At 43.4% G+C, this 23,750-nt stretch overlaps 1 protein-coding gene across 1 annotated transcript in view; it reads right to left on the reverse strand.

Moving 5' to 3' along the window:
- KISS1R (KISS1 receptor) overlaps positions 1–23,750 on the reverse strand; it is a 283,997-nt gene that overhangs the window by 174,404 nt on the left and 85,843 nt on the right. Inside the window, exon 2 of the mRNA XM_069745680.1 lies at positions 19,293–19,417. Coding sequence (XP_069601781.1) covers positions 19,293–19,417 — 125 coding nt within the window. The remainder of the gene's footprint in view (positions 1–19,292; positions 19,418–23,750) is intronic.

The raw sequence follows: 23,750 nt of genomic DNA on the forward strand, positions 1-23,750 counted from the left end.
CAGAAGTAGGCAGAGCATAGGTGGAGCTTCAGGGAGGAAGAAAGGAGGAAGTAGGCAGCCATCCGCAGCCCTCCTGAACACAAGTATGAAACCCGCTTTACTGGAGCAGGGCTGTAATCACTCCCCAGCTCTATAAAGAACAGCCTGCTCTGCATACATACAATGCAGAGCAGGCTGTCAATCAATGTGTTGGGGAGTGATTACAGCCGTGCTCACCGTAAGGTAAGCAGAGTCTGTAACTCCCTGCACCACCCCATTGTCTGTAAGAGAGGATAGAAGTTCATTTTCTCCCTCAGATCCAATAAAACACCCAAATATAATTTTACACTATTTACCTTTAGATTAACCCTATACCTGAGGTAAACAACATTTCTGGACATGACTGGTGTTCTTTAGATATTTCTTTGCCATTGTATAAACTATGTATTTAATATTTTCCTTATGACTCTTTGAGATTCCCGATGAGGGGGCTCATAGGCTCAATAAGCTTACTAATGCAATTTTTTTGTTTAGCCATTAAAGGTGTTGAAATAGGCTATGGGGACAATATACGGTAAGTACAATCGAGTTTTATCCAGGTAACAATGTATGAAATAAAGCGGTACTGGTAACCGGTATGGCTTTGTGAGACACAACACTAGTAGGGTTTCAGAATAGAGGTGATCCAGCTGATGCAGCTCCACAGGTTGGCAGGTCCAACATGGTATTGAAAAATCGGAGATGTGGGTAACCTGCGCTGCTGGTGGTTTGTCCACAAATAATTCCAATATACATTGTGGTAGGTAACTATGTGCGTTTCGAAGTTCACAAACTTCTTCAGGAGATCCACAAAGATTGTACATAGTAGCAGCAAACAGACTTAAATAGTGCTGAAATTCAAATATGAGTTCCAAACTAAAAAATGCTGACAGGGTATTTATGAGGTATTTATGAGTTATCCCTTATCCATTACAAATACAGAGCCTGAAGAAACAGAAAGTAAGTAGGATGCGTTTTCTTGTGAAAAATAATTTTTTGTATATAAAGACATTTTGTATTTCTAAATGCTATGATTAGGATGTATTAAGGAAAAATCCTAAGGGAAATGTAATAAAATATTTTAAAATTGAAAATAAATTAACAGAATACAATTCTTACTGCACCTGTGACATTATTCTGATTTCTGTATTATTCCTATTCTGATGTCTGCTTATAGGAAGCAATTACTAATTTTCCATGGAGGAAGGGAATGATAATTAGTGCATTTTGCCACTTTAGGCTGATTTTCAAAGACATTATAATTTCATGAAGGTCCATAAAATTAAACTGCACTTATGCTTTGAACTAGCGCAGGTCAAAGGAATCAGTTCTGCAAGTGAGGAGTAAAAATAGCCATAAAAAGACAGGGCACAAATTAAAGAGATGTTCAGCAGGAGGCTTGTATGTTGATGTTCTTCACTGTAAACTGGAGACCGAAAACCAGGGTGGTAAGCTTTGCATGAAAGTGTGAAAGCGCATTTTCAACTATGGAATAAATCATACAGTACACTTTAAGGGCTCACTCCCATTTGTAATGAAATCAGACGACTGCAATACGATAATTAGCCGGATAGCAATTGGCCCAATGTTAAACAATGGGGCAGCTCACATCTGCAATTATTTTCCCATACCAATTTGGCATGCTGCGATTTGTAGCAAAAATCGGATCTTATGCACCCATATAAGTCTATGCGTGCATGTGATACATCGCACTGCACTCGGATGTCACGCGAGGGAAGTGTAACTCCAGCATATGTCGGCAATGGAGAAGATGGAGAAATTACCTTCTCCGTCTGCTCTACACCTGTGCGAGGGGATAGCAGATCACGCTCGAAATAAAGGTGGAGCCGAATGTCATGCCATGAGCTTATGTGACTCCCGCCTAAGGTATTGGGGATGCGGTTAATATTAATGTTATTTTTCCCTTCTCTTTTTTCTTGCTTTGTATTTGGTTCTTAGACAGTAGAAGGAAGGAAAAGAAGCATTGTATTTGTGATGATGATTTGAGGTACATTTGGTGGATTTATCCTTTCCTGAATACATTTTTATCAGCAATCATATAATTTTACTTATCTTGTAGTGAGTACATACCCATCACAGTTAAAAAAAATCGGTCCAATGTTGTTCCTGAAAAATCGGAGTAGTGTCATTTGATTTTTATGCGAGTACAATGCGATTTTTATTACCTAGCATCCGAATGACATGCGAATGCGATCCGCATCCAATGTGATTAGTGATGAGTGAATCGTGAAATGTTCGGATTTGCGAAAATCGGCGCAAATAATTTCTAATATCCGTGTATTCGTACCCAATAACGGATCCAATGCAAGTCAATGGGAAAGCCAAATATTTTTCTCCTGGACCCAACAAACAGGTCTGGGAGCCTGAGCAAAAAGCTAAAATGGATGGGAAAGTGCTAAAACTAACTGGGAACCGAATGGAGAATATGCCTGCATGCCGTTATGACTCACACCGCACGATAAATGAAATGCTGACAATTCAATGGAACCAACAGGATAGAATAGACAGACTACATACAGTAAATACACATAGAATAGGTACATATATAGATGTCCGTGACACACATATGTATACATATTTAAGAGACCACTGCACAGTTTTATAAAAATCAGCTTCTCTACATGTCTGACAGCCATTCTATTCCACCTCATTCTACTTGATGTGCTTCTGATTAGGTGATCACCTGAACCAAATCTTATTTAACAAAGGAAAGTATAAAAAACACTGCTGCGGTGTTCACAATCCTCTTGTAATAGGACAAGCTGGATGGCAAACCAAGTGCTAGTAATATCCAAAAGTAATAGGAATGAAAAAATTACTTTTAACCATGCCAAAGGAGTTGAAAAGAAAAGTCTTGAGTGAGGAAAAGAAAGGCTAAATTTTAGCGTTACTAGCAGAGGTACACAGTGAGTGTCATGTTGCCTCCATCCTTAAAATTTCTAAGACAGCCGTCCATTACAGCAAGGTCAAGCAGCAGACATTGGGGACACAAAGCCAGCGACCGGCAGAGGGCAAAAACGACTTTCCACCGACCAGGATGACCGTCATCTTATTCGAATATCACTCAGCAACTGCAGGATGACATCAAGTGACCTACAAAAGGAATGGCAAATGGGAGCTGGGGTGAAGTGCATAGAAGAACAGTTCGTAACAGGCTCCTAGAGGCAGGGCTCAAGTCATGTAAAGGTAGAAAAAAACCTTTCATCAATGAGGAGCAAAGGAGAGCCAGGCTGAAATTTGCCAAAGACCATAAGGATTGGATCATAGAGGACTGGAGTAAGGTAATCTTCTCTGATGAGTCTAATTTTCAGCTTTGCCCAACCTCTGTTCTTCTAATGGTTAGTAGTGATGGGCGAATATACTCGTTACTCGAGATTTCTCGAGCATGTTCGGGGGTCCTCCGAGTATTTTTTAGTGCTCGGAGATTTAGTTTTTCTTGCCGCAGCTGAATGATTTACATCTGTTAGCCAGCATAAGTACACGTGGGGGTTGCCTGGTTGCTAGGGAATCCCCACATATACTTATGTAGGGCTAACAGATGTAAATAATTCAGCTGCAGAAACAAAAACTAAATCTCCGAGCACTAAAAAATACTTGGAGGACCCTCGAGCATGCTTGAGAAATCTCGAGTAACGAGTATATTCGCTCATCGCTAATGGTTAGACGAAGACCTGGAGAGGCGTACAAGCCACAATGTCTTGCACCCACTGTGAAATTTGGTGGAGGATCGGTGATTATCTGTGGATGCTTCAGCAATGCTGGAATTGGGCAGGTTAATCTTTGGAAAGGATGTATGAATATAGCTGCATACAAAATTATCCTGTACAAACAGTTGATTCCTTCTGCTCAGGCAATGTTCCCCAACTCTGAGGACTGTTTTTTCCAGCAGGACAATGCTCAATACCACACAGCTAGGTCAGTCAAGGTGTGGATGAAGGACCACCACATCAAATCCCTGTCATGGCCAGCCCAATCTCCAGACCTGAACCCCATTGAAAACCTCTGGAATGTAATCAAGAGGAAGATGGATAGTCACAATTTTTGTACCAGGAGTGGCATAAGGTCACCCAAAAGCAGTGTGATAAACTGGTGGAAACCATGCCAAGACGCATGAAAGCTGTGATTAAAAATCATGGTTATTGCACAAAATATTGATTTCTGAACTCTTCCTGAGGTAAAACATTAGTATTGTTGGTTGTTCTGCCCATTCTAGCGAAGGTCAGGGCTTCGTATCTAGCTTTAAAAAGGTTTAATACCATAGTTTGGTTTTGCTGTGTTATAGCACCACCCAGTGGTGGTTAAATTTATTACCTGTGTTTTTCAGTAATTATTAGAGTGTTGCATTCTGGGATTCACCAAGGTATCATGGGAAGGGGAAACTCCATTTTCTCTCTGTGTATTTCCCTGGACACACGTGTTAATCTGCTGTGTTGAACTACCTCACTTACTTCCCATTCCAGTTAAGTTTATCCGGTAAGATCATTATCTCTGTTCTTGCTATGTAATATTCTATAGAGTGTGATTAACTGTATAGCAGCCAGTACACAGGAAATGTGATTTTTGGTTACCTGCTGTATGTAGTTATTATAGAAGTTGCATCATCCTGTATGCTTTCCCTGTTAGTTGCAGTCATGTTACTATTTGCACAATACTTACTCAAATCATTTGTATTCTTATAGTTTTACCGCGCTCATGTTTACCAATAAACAAGTTAGACTACAGAGAACAGTCTGCTTATTTGGGAGACAGAAGTGGTTTATGCCGTATGTCGGATCACACACCGTATCAACGTGTATGAAGACAGAACAGTAAAACGGATTCTAGATACCAGCGGAGGCCAGTAAAACGCAGGGTAGATACCAGCAAGCAGTAAAACAGAAGCTAAATACCAGCGGATGCTAGCAAAATCAGGCTAGACGCCAGCAATAACAAGACCACTTACACAGCTGCTTGTACCACACCGCACAGCCTGCAGATACCGCAGCGGCCGCCATATTGCCCGCCAAGCACTACACGTCTCAGTCTACGCTGAAGTCATTCCTACCCGCTCTGAGACGTCCTACAGCCTGCAAACGGACACACAATGTCTGCAAGTCGAGCATCCTCACTCAGGACGAGGTCCCATACAAGCCGCTCCAGCAAGTCTTCCTCGAAAAGGTCTGTCACCCTCGCCCGAGCAGAAGCTGAGGCGGCGAAGGTAAGATCCTCCTTCGCTGCACAAGAGATGCAGTTAAAGTTAAGACAAGCAGAGCAAGAAGCAGAAAGAGCCCGCCTGCAAGCAGATAGAGAAGCAGAAAGAGCCTGCCAAGAAGCAGAAAGAGCCCGCCTGCAAGCCGAGCAAGAAGCAGAAAAAGCCCGCCTGCAAGCCGAGCAAGAAGCAGAAAGAGCCCGCCTGCAAGCCGATAGAGACGCAGATACAGCACGCCTGCGAGCGACCTTAGAAAGGCTTTCCGCTGAAAAAGAAGCAGCAGCCGCAATAGCCAAAGCTGAGTTCTTAGAAGCCGTGGAGTTTCCCGAATCTGAGCGTGACAGCGACGTACGTGGACCAGACCTTGATCGTCAGGACCCTGCTCAACGCGTCTCAGAATATGTCCACCAACATCCCGGAATAGAAGACAACTCTGATCCGTTACACCAACCAGCCTATACAGATTACCAGAGATCCTTCCTCCAAACACTGTACTGGAAGCAGGAAGGTATACTGCGAAACGACGTCGACCACCACTACCGTCTTACAGAACAGAAGGTACGGCCTCCTCCCAGACTGACAGGGACACCCTTCGCTTCAGAACGGTTTTATACAGACTTTCCTAAGCCAGAAGCTCCTACCAGGTATGAGGATGCACCATACACACTGAATGACAACAGCACACCAGCTCATGTTGACACTGACTCAGCCACTATGAACTTTGCAAGGTTCTTTACCCGCCGGGAGCTGGTGACCAAGGGACTTGTAAAGTTCACCGATCGAGCTGAAAGCTACAGAGCTTTGCGAGCCTCCTTCCAGAACGCCATCAGAGACTTGCATCTTTCCAGTAGTGAAGAGTTAGATCTACTGGTTAAGTGGCTTGGGAACGAGTCAGCTGAACACGCCAAAAGAATCAGGAACATTAACATAAAGTACCCACACACAGGACTTCGCATGGTGTGGGAGAGACTCGAAGAATGTTATGGGTCAATAGAAGCTATAGAAAATGCTTTGTATAAAAGAATTGATGATTTCCCCAAGATAGCAAATAAGGGTTATCAAAAGCTCAGGGAACTGAGCGCCTTTTTAATGGAGGTACATGCTGCTCAGGCAGAAGGTGACCTACCAGGGTTGGCATTCCTGGACACTGCCAGAGGTGTCAACCCAATCGTCCAAAAGCTCCCTTACAACTTACAAGAAAAGTGGGTCAGTCACGGGTCCCGTTACAAACAGGCTCTTAAGGTGCCATTTCCTCCTTTCAGGGTGTTTGTAGACTTTGTTGCTCAGCAGGCTAAAGTTAGAAATTACCCCAGTTTCGATTTCACTATGTCATGTACCACTGCCTCCGGTGTAAAACCCAGAAAAACACCAGTGGCAGTACACAAAACTAATGTTACCTCCACAGGTTTTCCTTACAGGGCAAGTAAGTCCTCTCCAGAGGAGGACAAACCTCAGGATCTCAGCAAACACTGCCCCCTACACAAGAAACCTCATCCTCTACTAAAATGTAGAGCCTTCAGGGAGAAGCCTCTAGAAGACCGTAAGAGCTTCCTAAAGGAAAACAAGATATGCTTCAAATGCTGCGCGACTACCTCACACTTCGCCAAGAACTGTGAAACCAGTGTGAAATGCGCAGAATGCAGTAGTGCGGAGCACAACACGGCTTTACACCCTGGACCACCCTCAGGGGTATCATCACGAGTAGAAGAGTCTGCCGAAAAACAGACGGACACTGACATTGACACCCCAGTGGTCACTTCTCAGTGTACAGAGATCTGCAAGGAATTTGTAGCAGGGAGATCCTGCTCGAAGATCTGTCTTGTCAGAGTATTCCCAGCGAGCCAACGGGATAAGGCAATCAAGGTATATGCAATATTGGATGATCAGAGCAACAGGTCTCTAGCTAAGCCCTTTCTCTTCGACACCTTCAACATTGCTGGTCCCGGCTCTCCGTACTCCTTGAAGACATGTGAAGGTACTGTCGAGACGGCGGGGAGAAAAGCGACCGGATTCAAAGTAGAGTCTATGGACGGTCAAACCTGCTTATCCTTACCATCAATACTAGAGTGCAATCAAATTCCGGACAACAGGTCTGAGATACCTACACCGGAGGTAGCAGCTCATCACACCCACTTGAGACGTATAGCTCACCTGATACCGGAGCTTGACCAAGGAGCCCCTATCGTCTTACTCCTCGGAAGAGACATTCTACGGGTCCACAAGGCTAGAGGACAGATCAACGGCCCACAAAATGCCCCATATGCTCAGAGACTTGACCTAGGATGGGTCATTGTGGGAGACGTCTGTTTGGGTGGAGCACACAGGCCGACATCAGTCAACAGCATGCTCACCAATACCCTCGAGAATGGACGCCTGTCTCTCTTCCAGCCATGCGAGAGCAGTTTCCTGATTAAAGAATTGCCACACAACACCCCTCCATCTTGTCCGTTAGCTGATCCCTCCTGTGAAGACCATGCATGCGACGGTGAGCAAGATCATATAGGGTGCACAGTTTTCCACAGGACAAGAGAAGACAACCAGGTAGCAACGTCCATAGAGGACAGACTGTTCTTGGACATCATGGAGTGAGAGATTGTAAGAGATGAATCAAAGAGTTGGGTCGCACCTTTACCATTCAAACCACAAAGGCAACGCTTACCCAACAACAGAGAACTTGTGTACAGTCGATTTGTCTCCCTTACACGCAAACTGCAGAAGTCACCAGAGACAAAAGAACACTTCTTTACCTTCATGGAGAGAATATTCCAGAGTGGCCACGCGGAAATTGCACCTGTACTTCAAGATTCCGAGGAATGTTGGTACTTACCTATTTTCGGCGTGTATCATCCGAAGAAACCTGGTCAGATAAGAGTGGTATTTGACTCAAGTGCCAGATACGAAGGTGTTTCTTTAAACGACGTCTTTCTATCTTGTCCAGACCTCAACAACAGACTTCTGGGAGTACTCCTTCGTTTCCGCAAAGATGCAGTAGCATTTACGGCCGACATACAACAGATGTTTCACTGCTTCCTTGTTAAAGAAGAACACAGAAACTACTTGAGGTTTTTCTGGTACCGCGATAATGACCCCTACAAGGACATCGTGGAATATCGTATGAAGGTACACATCTTCGGGAACAGCCCTTCCCCTGCTGTCGCTATCTATGGGCTTAGACATTCAGCCAGAGAGGGTGAAGCAAAGTATGGATTGGATGTAAGATCTTTTGTGGAAAAGGATTTCTACGTAGATGACTGCCTGAAATCCACACCCACAGATGAGTCGGCAGTCAGTCTCCTGAAAAGGGCACAAGAAATGCTCGCTTCATCCAATTTGAGGTTGCACAAAATTGCTTCCAACAGCCAAAAACTAATGGCAGCCTTTCCCTCTCAAGATTACTCAACCGATTTAAAAGACTTGGATTTAAGCACGGACTCCCTTCCTATGCAGCGGAGCCTGGGTTTACTTTGGGATTTGAAAAAGGATGCATTCACCTTCCAGATCAGCGAAGAAGAGAAACCTTTCACGCGTAGAGGCGTCCTGTCCGTTGTGAACAGCTTGTACGATCCTCTGGGATTTGTAACTCCTGTAACGATCCAAGGTAAAATGATGTTGAGAGACTTCACCCAAGAGACGTCCGATTGGGATGATCCGCTTCCCAGTGAGAAAAGAGACTTGTGGGTAAGATGGAAGAACTCTTTAGAAGCCCTGTCAAGTCTCTATGTTGCACGACCATATGCTTCTGTGCCATCAACAGAAATCAAGATGCAAAGGCTTTGTATCTTCTGCGATGCCTCAACCAAAGCAATTGCAGCAGTGGCATATTTGAAAACTACTGACATCAATGAACAATGCCACGTGAGGCTTGTTATGAGCCGGACAAAATTGGCCCCACTCCGTGAACACACAGTACCCAGACTGGAACTCTGTGCAGCTGTGTTAGCAGTAGAGTTAGCTGAGCTTATCTCGACAGAAATGGACCTGGAGATCAAAGAAATCGAGTTCTACACCGACAGCAAGGTAGTGTTGGGGTACATTTGCAATGAAACTCGTCATTTCTATGTCTATGTCAGCAATCGGGTGCTAAGGATCAGGAGATCCACCGACCCTAAACAGTGGCATTATGTGTCCACAAACCACAATCCTGCGGACCACGCAACCAGATCCATTGAAGCAAGTCACCTTAAGGACACAACCTGGTTTACTGGCCCTACATTCTTATACCGTTCGACGCCATTCATGGACGAGTCAAACATCTTTGAACTGGTAGATCCGGTGGCAGATGAGGAAATCCGCCCTCAGGTATCCGTCCTACGTACGGTGACTGAAGACAATCACCTCAAATCCCACCATTTCAATAGGTTCTCAACTTGGAACTCGCTTGTTCATGCCCTCGTTTGTTTAATTCATGTGGCTCGATCCTACAAGTCAACGTCACCCGCCATCCAGAAACCTTGCAAAGGTTGGCACCACTGCAAGCTTGCCTTTACCGTTCCAAACATTGAAAATGCCAAGAACGTTATAATTCGTACCATACAGCGTGAATGTTACGCCAAAGAAATAGATAACCTCAATAAAAACCAACCTGTCTCTAGAGACAGTGTCTTGAAGAAGCTTGATCCAATCATCGACCAAGATGGGCTGATAAGAATTGGAGGTCGTCTTCAAGAAGCTGAAGTGGAATTTGGGGAGAAACACCCTATAATAATTCCTGGACATCATCATGTCACGACCCTGCTTGTGCAACACCACCACGTCTTGGTGAAACATCAGGGCCGACTGTTTACCGAAGGAAATCTACGAACGGCTGGATTATGGATAGTTGGAGCAAAGCGATGCGTGAGTAAACTCATTTACAACTGCGTGATTTGTCGCAAACTCCGTGGTGGGACTCAAAAGCCAAAGATGGCCAATCTCCCACCAGACAGACTTAGTACAGAACCTCCTTTTACCAACGTCGGACTGGACATATTCAGGCCATGGTCCATGGTTGCACGGCACGCTAGAAGAGTCCAAGCCAACGCCAAATGCTGGGCGGTTATGTTCACCTGTATGTCCATCAGAGCAGTCCACATCGAAGTAATTGAGTCCATGGACACTTCAGGGTTTATAAATGCACTCCGACGTTTCATCGCCATCAGAGGGCCCGTGAAGCACATACGCTCCGATAGAGGTACCAACTTTGTAAGAGCAGTGAAAGAACTTCAAATTCCTTCCAACCTAGACACCACCAGTGTGGAAAGATACTTGAACGAGCAGGGATGCACCTGGACTTTCAATCTTCCACACTCTTCTCACATGGGAGGTGCTTGGGAGAGGATGATAGGAATGGCACGCAGAATCCTTGACTCCATCTTCTTGCAAGCAGGTAGCGCAAGACTCACACATGAAAGTTTGACCACATTCCTGGCAGAAGTTTCGGCCATCATTAATGCTAGACCATTGACTTCACTTTCTAGTGACTCTAAGGATCCGACCATTCTCACCCCTGCCATGTTACTTACTCAGAAAGCCAGCATTCTCAGCGCTCCACCTGGAGAATTTAGCAACAAAGACCTCTACAGACGACAATGGAGACAAGTCCAAAGTCTCTCCAATACCTTCTGGGACAGATGGAGGAAGCAGTACCTCTCCACCTTACAACCCAGGAAGAAGTGGCAGACCGACAAACCAAACATCAAAACCGGTGATGTCGTTCTCATGAAAGACAGCCAGTCTCACCGTAATGAGTGGCCACTAGGCCTCATCACTAAGATACTCCCAAGCAAAGATGGGAAGGTGCGTAAGGTCGAGGTCAAAGTAGGCAAGTCCGGGGAGAGTAAACTATTCCTCAGACCAGTTGCGGAACTTGTCTTACTGTTTTCGCCAAAAGAACCTGTGGGTGGCATCGGTTGATGCCAAGCGGGGAGTGTTCTGCCCATTCTAGCGAAGGTCAGGGCTTCGTATCTAGCTTTAAAAAGGTTTAATACCATAGTTTGGTTTTGCTGTGTTATAGCACCACCCAGTGGTGGTTAAATTTATTACCTGTGTTTTTCAGTAATTATTAGAGTGTTGCATTCTGGGATTCACCAAGGTATCATGGGAAGGGGAAACTCCATTTTCTCTCTGTGTATTTCCCTGGACACACGTGTTAATCTGCTGTGTTGAACTACCTCACTCACTTACTCACCCGGATATTAACTGGGAAACAGAAACCTGTGAAACCCATAAAGGCAACAGGTTTCTGCTAATAACCAAGAAAAATTATCTTTCACAATTGGTGCAGAATCCAACCAGAGGAGCAGCACTTTTAGACCTAATACTATCTAATAGACCTGACAGAATAACAAATCTGCAGGTGGTCGGGCATCTAGGAAATAGCGACCACAATATTGTACAGTTTCACCTGTCTTTCACTAGGGGGACTTGTCAGGGAGTCACAAAAACACTGAACTTTAGGAAGGCAAAGTTTGACCAGCTTAGAGATGCCCTTAATCTGGTAGACTGGGACAATATCCTCAGAAATAACAATACAGATAATAAATGGGAAATGTTTAAGAACATCCTAAATAGGCAGTGTAAGCGGTTTATACCTTGTGGGAATAAAAGGACTAGAAATAGGAAAAACCCAATGTGGCTAAACAAAGAAGTAAGACAGGCAATTAACAGTAAAAAGAAAGCATTTGCACTACTAAAGCAGGATGGCACCATTGAAGCTCTAAAAAACTATAGGGAGAAAAATACTTTATCTAAAAAACTAATTAAAGCTGCCAAAAAGGAAACAGAGAAGCACATTGCTAAGGAGAGTAAAACTAATCCCAAACTGTTCTTCAACTATATCAATAGTAAAAGAATAAAAACTGAAAATGTAGGCCCCTTAAAAAATAGTGAGGAAAGAATGGTTGTAGATGACGAGGAAAAAGCTAATATATTAAACACCTTCTTCTCCACGGTATTCACGGTGGAAAATGAAATGCTAGGTGAAATCCCAAGAAACAATGAAAACCCTATATTAAGGGTCACCAATCTAACCCAAGAAGAGGTGCGAAACCGGCTAAATAAGATTAAAATAGATAAATCTCCGGGTCCGGATGGCATACACCCACGAGTACTAAGAGAACTAAGTAATGTAATAGATAAACCATTATTTCTTATTTTTAGTGACTCTATAGCGACAGGGTCTGTTCCGCAGGACTGGCGCATAGCAAATGTGGTGCCAATATTCAAAAAGGGCTCTAAAAGTGAACCTGGAAATTATAGGCCAGTAAGTCTAACCTCTATTGTTGGTAAAATATTTGAAGGGTTTCTGAGGGATGTTATTCTGGATTATCTCAATGAGAATAACTGTTTAACTCCATATCAGCATGGGTTTATGAGAAATCGCTCCTGTCAAACCAATCTAATCAGTTTTTATGAAGAGGTAAGCTATAGACTGGACCACGGTGAGTCATTGGACGTGGTATATCTCGATTTTTCCAAAGCGTTTGATACCGTGCCGCACAAGAGGTTGGTACACAAAATGAGAATGCTTGGTCTGGGGGAAAATGTGTGTAAATGGGTTAGTAACTGGCTTAGTGATAGAAAGCAGAGGGTGGTTATAAATGGTATAGTCTCTAACTGGGTCGCTGTGACCAGTGGGGTACCGCAGGGGTCGGTATTGGGACCTGTTCTCTTCAACATATTCATTAATGATCTGGTAGAAGGTTTACACAGTAAAATATCGATATTTGCAGATGATACAAAACTATGTAAAGCAGTTAATACAAGAGAAGATAGTATTCTGCTACAGATGGATCTGGATAAGTTGGAAACTTGGGCTGAAAGGTGGCAGATGAGGTTTAACAATGATAAATGTAAGGTTATACACATGGGAAGAAGGAATCAATGTCACCATTACACACTGAATGGGAAACCACTGGGTAAATCTGACAGTGAGAAGGACTTGGGGATCCTAGTTAATGATAAACTTACCTGGAGCAGCCAGTGCCAGGCAGCAGCTGCCAAGGCAAACAGGATCATGGGGTGCATTAAAAGAGGTCTGGATACACATGATGAGAGCATTATACTGCCTCTGTACAAATCCCTAGTTAGACCGCACATGGAGTACTGTGTCCAGTTTTGGGCACCGGTGCTCAGGAAGGATATAATGGAACTAGAGAGAGTACAAAGGAGGGCAACAAAATTAATAAAGGGGATGGGAGAACTACAATACCCAGATAGATTAGCGAAATTAGGATTATTTAGTCTAGAAAAAAGACGACTGAGGGGCGATCTAATAACCATGTATAAGTATATAAGGGGACAATACAAATATCTCGCTGAGGATCTGTTTATACCAAGGAAGGTGACGGGCACAAGGGGGCATTCTTTGCGTCTGGAGGAGAGAAGGTTTTTCCACCAACATAGAAGAGGATTCTTTACTGTTAGGGCAGTGAGAATCTGGAATTGCTTGCCTGAGGAGGTGGTGATGGCGAACTCAGTCGGGGGGTTCAAGAGAGGCCTGGATGTCTTCCTGGAGCAGAACAATATTGTATCATACAATTAGGTTCTGTAGAAGGACGTAGATCTGGGGATTTATTATGATGGAATATAGGCTTAACTGGATGGACAAATGTCTTTTTTCGGCCTTACTAACTATGTTACTATGTTACTATGTTACTTCCCATTCCAGTTAAGTTTATCCGGTAAGATCATTATCTCTGTTCTTGCTATGTAATATTCTATAGAGTGTGATTAACTGTATAGCAGCCAGTACACAGGAAATGTGATTTTTGGTTACCTGCTGTATGTAGTTATTATAGAAGTTGCATCATCCTGTATGCTTTCCCTGTTAGTTGCAGTCATGTTACTATTTGCACAATACTTACTCAAATCATTTGTATTCTTATAGTTTTACCGCGCTCATGTTTACCAATAAACAAGTTAGACTACAGAGAACAGTCTGCTTATTTGGGAGACAGAAGTGGTTTATGCCGTATGTCTGATCACACACCGTATCAACGTGTATGAAGACAGAACATTGGTTCTAAATGATTATGAACTTGTTTTTTTTTTTTTGCATGATTTGAGGACTTCAAGCAATGCATTTTTTTGCTATTTTGACCATTTCTCATTTTCAGAAAATAAATACAAAATTTATTACTTGGAACTTTGAAGACATGATGTCGGTAGTTTATAGAATAAAAGAACAATTTATGTTTTACTCCAAAATATCAGACAAAAATCAAGACACACTGGAAATTTTGCAATGGTCTCTTAATTTTTGCCAGAGCTGTATATATATATATATATATATATATATATATATATATATATATATATATAGTGGGTACGGAACGTATGAGAGTATTCAGACCACTTTGAATTTTTCACTCTTTGTTTCACTGCAGCCATTTGGTGAATTCATAGTTGTTTTTTTTCGTTAATATACAATTTGCACCACATCTTGACTGAAAAACCAGAAATGTAGAAATTTTTGTATGTTTGTTAACAAAGAAAAACTGAAATATCACATGGTCATAAGACCCTTTGCTCAGACACTCATATTTAAGTCACATGCTGTCCATTTCCTTGTGATCCTCCTTGAGACGGTTCTACTCCTTTGTTGGAGTCCAGATGTGTTTAGTTAAACTGATAGGACTTGATTTGTAAAGGCACACACCTGTCTACATAAGACCTCACAGCTCACAGTGCATGTCAGACCAAATGAGAATCATGAGGTCAAAGGAACTGGACAAAGAGCTTAGAAACAAAATTGTGGCAAGACACAAGGTTCCTAAGAGCACAGTGGCCTCCATAATTCTTAAATGGAAGAAGTTTGGGACCACCAGAAGTCTTCCTAGACCAGGCTGTCCAGCCAAACTGAGCAATCGTGGGAGAAGAGCCTTGGTGAGTGAGGTAAAGAAGAACCCCAAAATCACTGTGGCTGAGCTCCAGAGATGCAGTACGGAGATGGGAGAAAGTTACACAAACTCAACTATCACAGCAGCCCTCCACCAGTTGGGCCTTTATGGCAGAGTGGCTCGACGGAAGCCTCTCCTCAGTGCAAGACATATGAAAGCCCGCATAGTTTGCTAAAAAAACACATGAAAAGCTCCCAGACAATGAGAAATAAGATTCTCTGGTCTGATGAGATGAAGATAGACCTTTTTGATGATAATTCTAAACGGTATGTGTGGAGAAAACCAGGCACTGCTCATCACCTGCCCAATACAATTACAACAGAGAAACATGGTGGTGGCATCATCATGCTATTGGCGTTATTCTGGCTCCACACTGTTATCTTTTTTTCCCAGTGTTGCCAGGAAGGCTATGTTTATTTTGTTATTTTATTGAACCCTGTACTTGTTTGTGCCATGATTTAAATAAATCAGGAGGAATGTTCCTATGTCTAACTCTGTGAGCAGATGAGTAACTCAACCAACCACAAGGAGTTAAAAGAGCTAGATATTTATCACACAAAATAATAAATAACATTTTCCACATGTCTACTGTACATCATCATTAGTGATGAGCGAGCACTTAAACACTCAGGTACTTCGCTATTCGAGTCGAGCAAATCGCATTGCTCGGTGCTCGACCTGAGTAACGAACATAATGAAAGTCAATGGGAAACTGAAGCATTGTTCCCGCCCCCGCCCACCCGGAGGACTGCTGGGGGTCAAAAAATTGCTGAGAATGTTGTAAACAGCACTGAAATGGCATGAAAACAGCATGAGGAAGACCCCTGAAACATCAGGTTGGGAACAATGTTGTCAGAGTTTTACGCCACTTTTACTTTACTGCTGTCATCCGGTATTGTACAGTAGCCTGGCCTTATCCAGCCCTTATTCATTTTGGTAAGAGTCGGCCTGTCAGCATTTCCAGTTGACATGCGAATGTGCCTCTCAGTTATAATACCCATGGCGGCAATAAAAACGCTCTCTGACAGAACACTAGCAGCAGGGTAGGCCAGGACCTCCAAGGCGTAGAGAGACAGTTCATGCCATGTGTCTAGCTTGGATATCCAATAGTTGTAAGGCACAGAGGTAACACGGAGGAAGCTTGTACGGTCTGCAAGGTACTCCTTCAGCATCTTCCAAAACTTTTCCTCCTTGTCAGAGTACCCTGCACATCAAGTTCTGGGTGCTGGGAGGGTCAGAGATAACTGTCCCAGACCTTTGAGAGTGTTCCCTTGCATCTGCTGCATCTGGCCTGTGTCTCCCTAGTTTCCACTCCTTGGTTGTCCAAGGAACTGCGACCTCTGCCACCAGCATTGTCAGGTGATAATTTTTTAAATAATATTTCAACTAGGGCCTTCTGGTACTGCAACATTTTATTAGACATCTCTGCCACAGGAAGTAGAGGTGTCAAGTTATCCTTGTAGCATGGATCTAGAAGGATGACCAACATGGTGTTGGCCAACATTCGTATAACGGGAGGGTCACGGGAAAGGCAGCAGAAGATAAACCCAGCCATGTGTGCCAGACTGCCGAAAGCCAAGACTTCCGTATCCCCACCAAGAGGACGACAGTCCATGTTGTCATCCTGATCCTTCTAATCATCCTCCCACTCCTCCTCGTCTTCAGGCCATCCATGCCGAAAACACGGGATGAAGGTGATTTGAGTGTGTCTATATCACAGGCAACCAGCTCCTGTTCCCACTTCTCATTATCGCCCAATACGTGTTGAGAAAATGAGATGAGGCTGGGCTGTGTAGCATCACCCAGTATAGTTTCTTGCTCCATCTCAACTTGCTCCATCTGCAAAGCCTCCTCTTTAATTGGGAGCAGAGAGCAGATCAGTAGACAGAAAAGCAAGATGATGACTCTGATTATGGTGTCATTGCCACTCACCATCTTGGTCGAGTCCTCAAAGTTTTGGAGAACCACACAGATGTCAGACATCCATGCCCACTCATTAACTCTTAGGTGCAGATGGTGGCTGGAATATCAATTTGCATTGTGTAGCTGGAGTTCAACTACCGCCCTCTGCTGCTCACAAAGCCATGTGTACATATGTATCATGAGTTCCAACGCGTGGTGACATCGCACACCAGTCAGTGAGCTGAAAGTTGTTAACGCTGCTGCAGCAATGCCGACGTTTCGGCAGCTTTAGCCGACTTGTGGAAGTGGGCACACATGCGGCATACTTTCACAAGTAGCTCAGACAGATCTGGGTAGGTTTTCAGAAATTGCTGAACCACTAAGTAGAGCACGTGGGTCAGGCATGGTATGGGTGTGAGGTTGCCAAGCTTCAGAGCCATCACAAGGTTATAGTCATTGTCACACACGACCAAGTACCAAGGGATGGCCGGCGCCATGATGTTGCGGAAAGCTTAGGTCTCCACAAACCTAAACGGCAACATTTCCAGAGCAAGCAAAATGAAAACATGGCCAATTAGCATTGTAGCCTGTGGGTGGGTAGCTGCATACTTACACTTGTATTCCAAGGACTGGGGTAAGGACAACTATACGCAGTGCTGGGACAAGGACTTGGAGGTTGTTGCTGACAGTGGTTGCAAGTGTGCAACGACAAGTGCAGGGTCGGAGGCACCTTCGACTACGTCATGGATAGAGGATTGCCGTGGCCACAAAACAAGGGAAGAGACAGTGGTTATACCCGCAGACACTGTTTCTGGACCCTGGTTTTTGGCCCAAGTAGTTAGCTGCATTGCTTGCATGTGCCTGAGCATGCTGATGATGGTCAGGCTGGTAATTTTTGGCAATCTTTGGCCACCCCACTGCCTCTTCCTGCCTGTTGTGGTGCTGCATTTCCCTCCCCATACACTGCTGTCCTCGCTCTGCATGTCACCTTCCCATTTTCGGTCAGTGACTTCATCATCCACCAACCTCGCCTCCCCCTTCTGCACCCTGGTCCTCCTCCGGATTTGCTGACATAACATCACACCACTTGCTGACAATTGTATCTCATAATCGTCATCCAGCTCTTGCGACAGTAATTGCATTTTCCCACCGTCGCATTCTTGTGAGCATGGCTGGTCACATATTTGAGCATCGCTACATGTGATCCCCTCATGTCCCGGTTGAAACAGGCAGGACGCCAGGCCAGAATCTATCAATGGAAATGTGAACAGCTCTTCGGAGTGTCCAAGTCTGGGATCACTTACTTCTGGGCACTCGGCATGGTGTGACAAAGGAGGATCAGAATGTGGATGATGTGGTCCAGAATCAAGACTACTGAGACTAGAAGAATTATCTATCCAACAACCTTTTAACACTGGTCTGTATTCAAGAATGGTGTGTTCTGCATCCCCCTACAAGGTGGAACAGGAAGCTAGATCAACATGATGTGTGTGTTTGTAGTGCTCCCGTGCCAGGCACATTTAGACCTCATCCTCAGCCTATGCACTCACTATCAGCATCAAGTCCACCTCCCGTCCTTTAACACGCGCCTTGCCCATTTTAAATTACGTATGATATATTCATGTTGAGAAAATGTTGCAGTCAGTATTACAATGCCAGCAAAATACACCCACCACAGATGGACGTAGAAGACTGTAGTTTCAATATCGCAATGCTATTTGTAACCAAATTTTTGCTTGTGTGTTTTGAGGCTCAACTCTAGCAAGATAAATGACGTATAAAATGTCACTGCTGTAGAAAATTGCAGTAAGAATATATTTGCATCTTGTTGTATGGGAGACAACAGTAGACAGCAGAGATTAATTTCTGTTGAGGCACAGTTTTAGTAGACCAGAGGCAGAAAACAGCAATACCAGTCCAAGCAAGGTTTTCAGAGTGAACAACACATCACCCATAGATTCAGGCAGCATGAAACCAACTGAGTGGGCTTTAGAAGTACTAGGGGGCATGATATCAGAGGTGCGCACCGGACTACTATGGGAAACTGGTGCACATGAAAGAAGAGGGAGATGGCTGCCAAAGAGGGAAGATGCAGGGACTGGCTCTGAAACCAGGATAATTAGCAGCTATTTGACTACTGCAAACTTTTAGAACATTAGGCACATACAAAGCACAAGCCATTTTGTACAGTGACGTAATGTGCGTCCGTCAAGCCTACAAATATTATTTTTTTTAAGTCATCGCTTGATTTGAGATGGTTGTATGTCAGTTGTTTTTTTACCTACCTGTTGGACATAGTTAACAAACTTGCACATAAATTCTCCAAATATCCATCCAGGAAGAGGATATAAAGCTGCAGTGATAGGCACACAGCACACTAAAAATATGATATCAGTGGTTGCCAGATTAGCTGTGAAGAAAAAAGGTAAAGGTTAATCGTTTTTTAATCATATTAAATCACATACTTTGAGCAATTAAATAAACAGTAATGTAAATGGGAAATTAAAATGTGTCATGTTGCCTCATCACAGACTTTTTCTCTATATGAGCCACAAAAATATTATTGTACTAGTATTAAATGGTTATAAATAGCTGAAAAATTGAGGAATGTACAGCCTGATGCCAATGAAGTGAGAGCTGCCAATGTCTAGCTATTAAATGGTAATAAAAATGTATTTAAAAAGAGACAACATTTTCACTATCAATAGTAGTAAAATAGTTGACAATAACATTTGATGAGCTATCCAAAATATCAATGATAACAACAAGCTTAACACTTTATGGCTAAACCGAAAAATGAATTTAATACTACTTTGTTTTCCAATTACCGTATATACCCGAGTATAAGCCGACCCGAGTATAAGCCGAGACCCCTAATTTTGCCATAAAAAACTGGGAAAACTTAATGACTTGAGTATAAGCCTAGGGTGGGAAATGCAGCAGCTACTGGTAAATTTCAAAAATAAAAATAGATACCAATAAACGTAAAATGAATTGAGACATCAGTAGGTTAAGTGTTTTTGAATATCCATGTTGAATCAGGAGCCCCATATAATGTTCCATAAAGTTCATGATGGGCCCCATAAGATGCTCCATACAAAATACGGCCTATATAATTCTCCATACAGTTTATGATGGGCTCCATACGATGCTCCATATTAAAATATGCCCCACATAATGCTCCATAAAGTTCATGATGGGCCCCATAAGATGCTCCATACAAAATACACCCCATATAATGCTCAATAAAGTTCATAATGGGCCCCATAAAATGCTCCATACAAAATACGCCCCATATAATGCTCCATAAAGTTCATGATGGGCCCCATAAGATGCTCCATACAAAAAATATGCCCCATATAATGCTGCACAAAGGTTAATAATGGCCCCATAAGATGCTCCATAGAAAAATATTCCCCATATAATGCTCCATAAAGGTTGATAGCCCCATAGAATAATATGCCCCATATAATGCTACAAAAAGGTTGATGGCCCCATAAGATGCTCCATAGAATAATATGCCCCATATAATGCTCCATAAAGGTTGATGGCTCCATAAGATGCTCCATAGAATAATATGCCCCATATGCTGCTGCTGCGATTTAAAAAAAAAATGACATACTCACCTCTCATTGCTGGGGGAGAGGTGCCGGTGTCCTGAGCAAGCGGGCACACCGGCGCGCTATGGGTGCCAGGTGCCGGAGTCGCCTCAGGCCCCCGGCACTTGCGATATTCACCTATCCCCATTCCATCACCATGCGCTGCTGTGTCTTCCGGGTCTCTGTAGTGACTGTTCATGCAGATGGCGCGCACTAAACATGTCATCGCGCCCTCTGACCTGAATGTCACAGCCAGAGGACGCGGAAGACAGGGCATGGTGGTGGAACGGGGACAGATGAATATCGCATGCCTCACCCTCCACCTTCATACTCACCCCATCCTGAGGCGGTCTCTGCTTCTCAGATGTCTCTGGCGCCTGCAACTCTTCCTGTGTTCGGCGGTCACATGGTACCGCTCATTAAGGTAATGAATATGCACTCAATGCCTATGGGAGTGGAGTCGCATCCATATTCATTACTTTAATGAGCGGTACCAAGTGACCGTGGAACACAGGAAGAGCTCCCGGGGCCAGAGACCATCTGAGAAGCAGGGACATGCAGAGACCGCATCAGGAGAGGGTGAGTATGATGTGACAGCTGCCACTCCTGCCTTCCCCCTCCCCCGCTGACCCCCTGGGACAATGACTCGAGTATAAGCCAAGAGGGGAAATAAACAAAGAGCTAGCACTCGACTGTGAATGGGATGTGGACGGTGCAAGTGAAAGGAGTCGGGTGACCCCCAATGCTAGAAGGAAACGAATCACTGCACACGTCAAAATCAGTCAATTTTTGCTGAGGTGAAAGTTTATTCAGGTGCAACGAAAATGAAGGACGTAATAAGGCAACAATTCAAAGTTTCTGACGTTTCGGCCACGCAGTGGCCTTGATCACAGAGTGGTGCCTCGGTAGTAGTCCCAAATGAATAATATGGAGTATCGAGATCAATAAAGAATGCGGCCTGAGGTTCCCCAGATGGATGCCAGCAGGTGATTAAAGAAATAGGTTTTGTGTGGTACAATGGTCCAGTGTAGATTTCAAATCCATTGGTGGTGCAGGGGTCCCGTCCGCCTGGAAGTACAGGTTAAGGATGCCGACATGCATCCGCCTCCCTGCCAGGACACTGCGTGTCGGCATCCTTAACCTGTACTTCCAGGCGGACGGGACCCCTGCACCACCAATGGATTTGAAATCTACACTGGACCATTGTACCACACAAAACCTATTTCTTTAATCACCTGCTGGCATCCATCTGGGGAACCTCAGGCCGCATTCTTTATTGATCTCGATACTCCATATTATTCATTTGGGACTACTACCGAGGCACCACTCTGTGATCAAGGCCACTGCGTGGCCGAAAAGTCAGAAACTTTGAATTGTTGCCTTATTACGTCCTTCATTTTCGTTGCACCTGAATAAACTTTCACCTCAGCAAAAATTGACTGATTTTGACGTGTGCAGTGATTCGTTTCCTTCTAAGCCAAGAGGGGCACTTTCAGCCTAAAAAATGCAGCTGAAAATCTCAGCTTATACTTGAGTATGTACGGTAAATTTCTCTCGTGGTTGTTTTAGAGAGACAGAATTATTTAATTTATCTTAATATGTTAAAAGTTCTAAGGATGAAAAAATGCACAAGTTAATAGCTTAGCATGTTGAGCCACAGGAAGAAAAAAACATGTGAGGCAGATACTAATAGCCCAATATTTAGGCAATGGTCACACAACCATATTTTCTCTCATCTGATGAAATCCGAATCCTAATCATACCCTTATCACACTTTGAACAATCAGAGTTTGATCAGAGTGTCATCATAGTGTGATTTGGTTTTCTGGGATCAGGAGAAGATACAAAAAATAACATTTCTCCATCTTCTCCATTTTTTCAATAGACTCATTGACTTGCATGGCTGTGCGCGATCTGAATATGGGATGCAAATTGAGCATCCTGTGATTTTTTTCCTCACACAGGCTCTATCAGAGAAAAACAATCAAAAATGTGAATGGCCCAATAGAATAACATTGGTTCAATGTTTTGTCAGATCACATTGGACAGAAAATATGGTCTTCTGCACAAGCCCTTAGAGGAAAAATTCCTTTCCCATTCCAGACATGGCCATCAAACTAGCTCTCTGCATCAATATCCCATCACAGAATCTAATACCGATAATAATCTGTAATATAATTTTAAGAAAGGCAACTAGGCCATACTTAAACTCCCTAAAGGCAGATTAATTTGAAAATTTTTAAGAATAAAACTGATCAACTCATGAGATCTATGTTAACAGAGCCATTAAAACAAATGAAATAAATAAATGTAATAAATAAATAAATGTTACTAAATAAATGGTACTTGAATCGAGCAGGTAGGATGCTCGGATGCACTTGACTCGCGTAACGACTATAATGGAAGTCAATGGGAAACTTGAGCATTTTTCTGGAAGACCCTACTCGAAGGGCTGGAGGGTGGTGCAGGAAAATGGAAACAGTGCTGCAATGGAATGTGAAAAGCATGGGAAAGATGCCTGGATGCAATTGTGATTTCTAGTTCGCTGCTGGGAACAATTTTGTCAGAGTATTATTCATGCAACTATTACGGACTTAGGCTGCCGTCACACTAGCAGTATTTGGTCAGTATTTTACATCAGTATTTGTAAGCCAAAATCAGGAGTGGGTGATAAATGCAGAAGTGGTGCATATGTTTCTATTATACTTTTCCTCTATTTGTTCCACTCCAGGTTTTGGCTTACAAATACTGATGTAAAATACTGACCAAATACTGCTAGTGTGAAGGCAGCCTTACAATGAAAACATGCAAAACTGAAGCTAAAATGTATATTACAGGAAAAAATGTTAGAAAACATTCTTTCCCATATAATGACTTGAATATAAGGCAAAATTAAAATAACAGCAAAAAAAATCTCCATCCCTTAATAGCTGAGCCATTACTCACCTTATTTCCCTGTCGCCTATGACTAGAGTAAATATCATAGTAAATGTAATTTTAACATTTTACTACCTTATCTGCATTTGGTGTGTTTGACATGGTCAGACACATCCTGTTTCATTTATGAAGGAGAGATTCTGAAACTCCCGAAGCCTATGTGTACAATGGGCCTGTGGGTGGGTGGCTGGGTATTTGCACTTGTGT

The sequence above is a fragment of the Ranitomeya imitator genome, chromosome 1, assembly GCF_032444005.1.
Source record: "Ranitomeya imitator isolate aRanImi1 chromosome 1, aRanImi1.pri, whole genome shotgun sequence".
NCBI classification, from domain to species: Eukaryota; Metazoa; Chordata; class Amphibia; order Anura; family Dendrobatidae; genus Ranitomeya; species Ranitomeya imitator.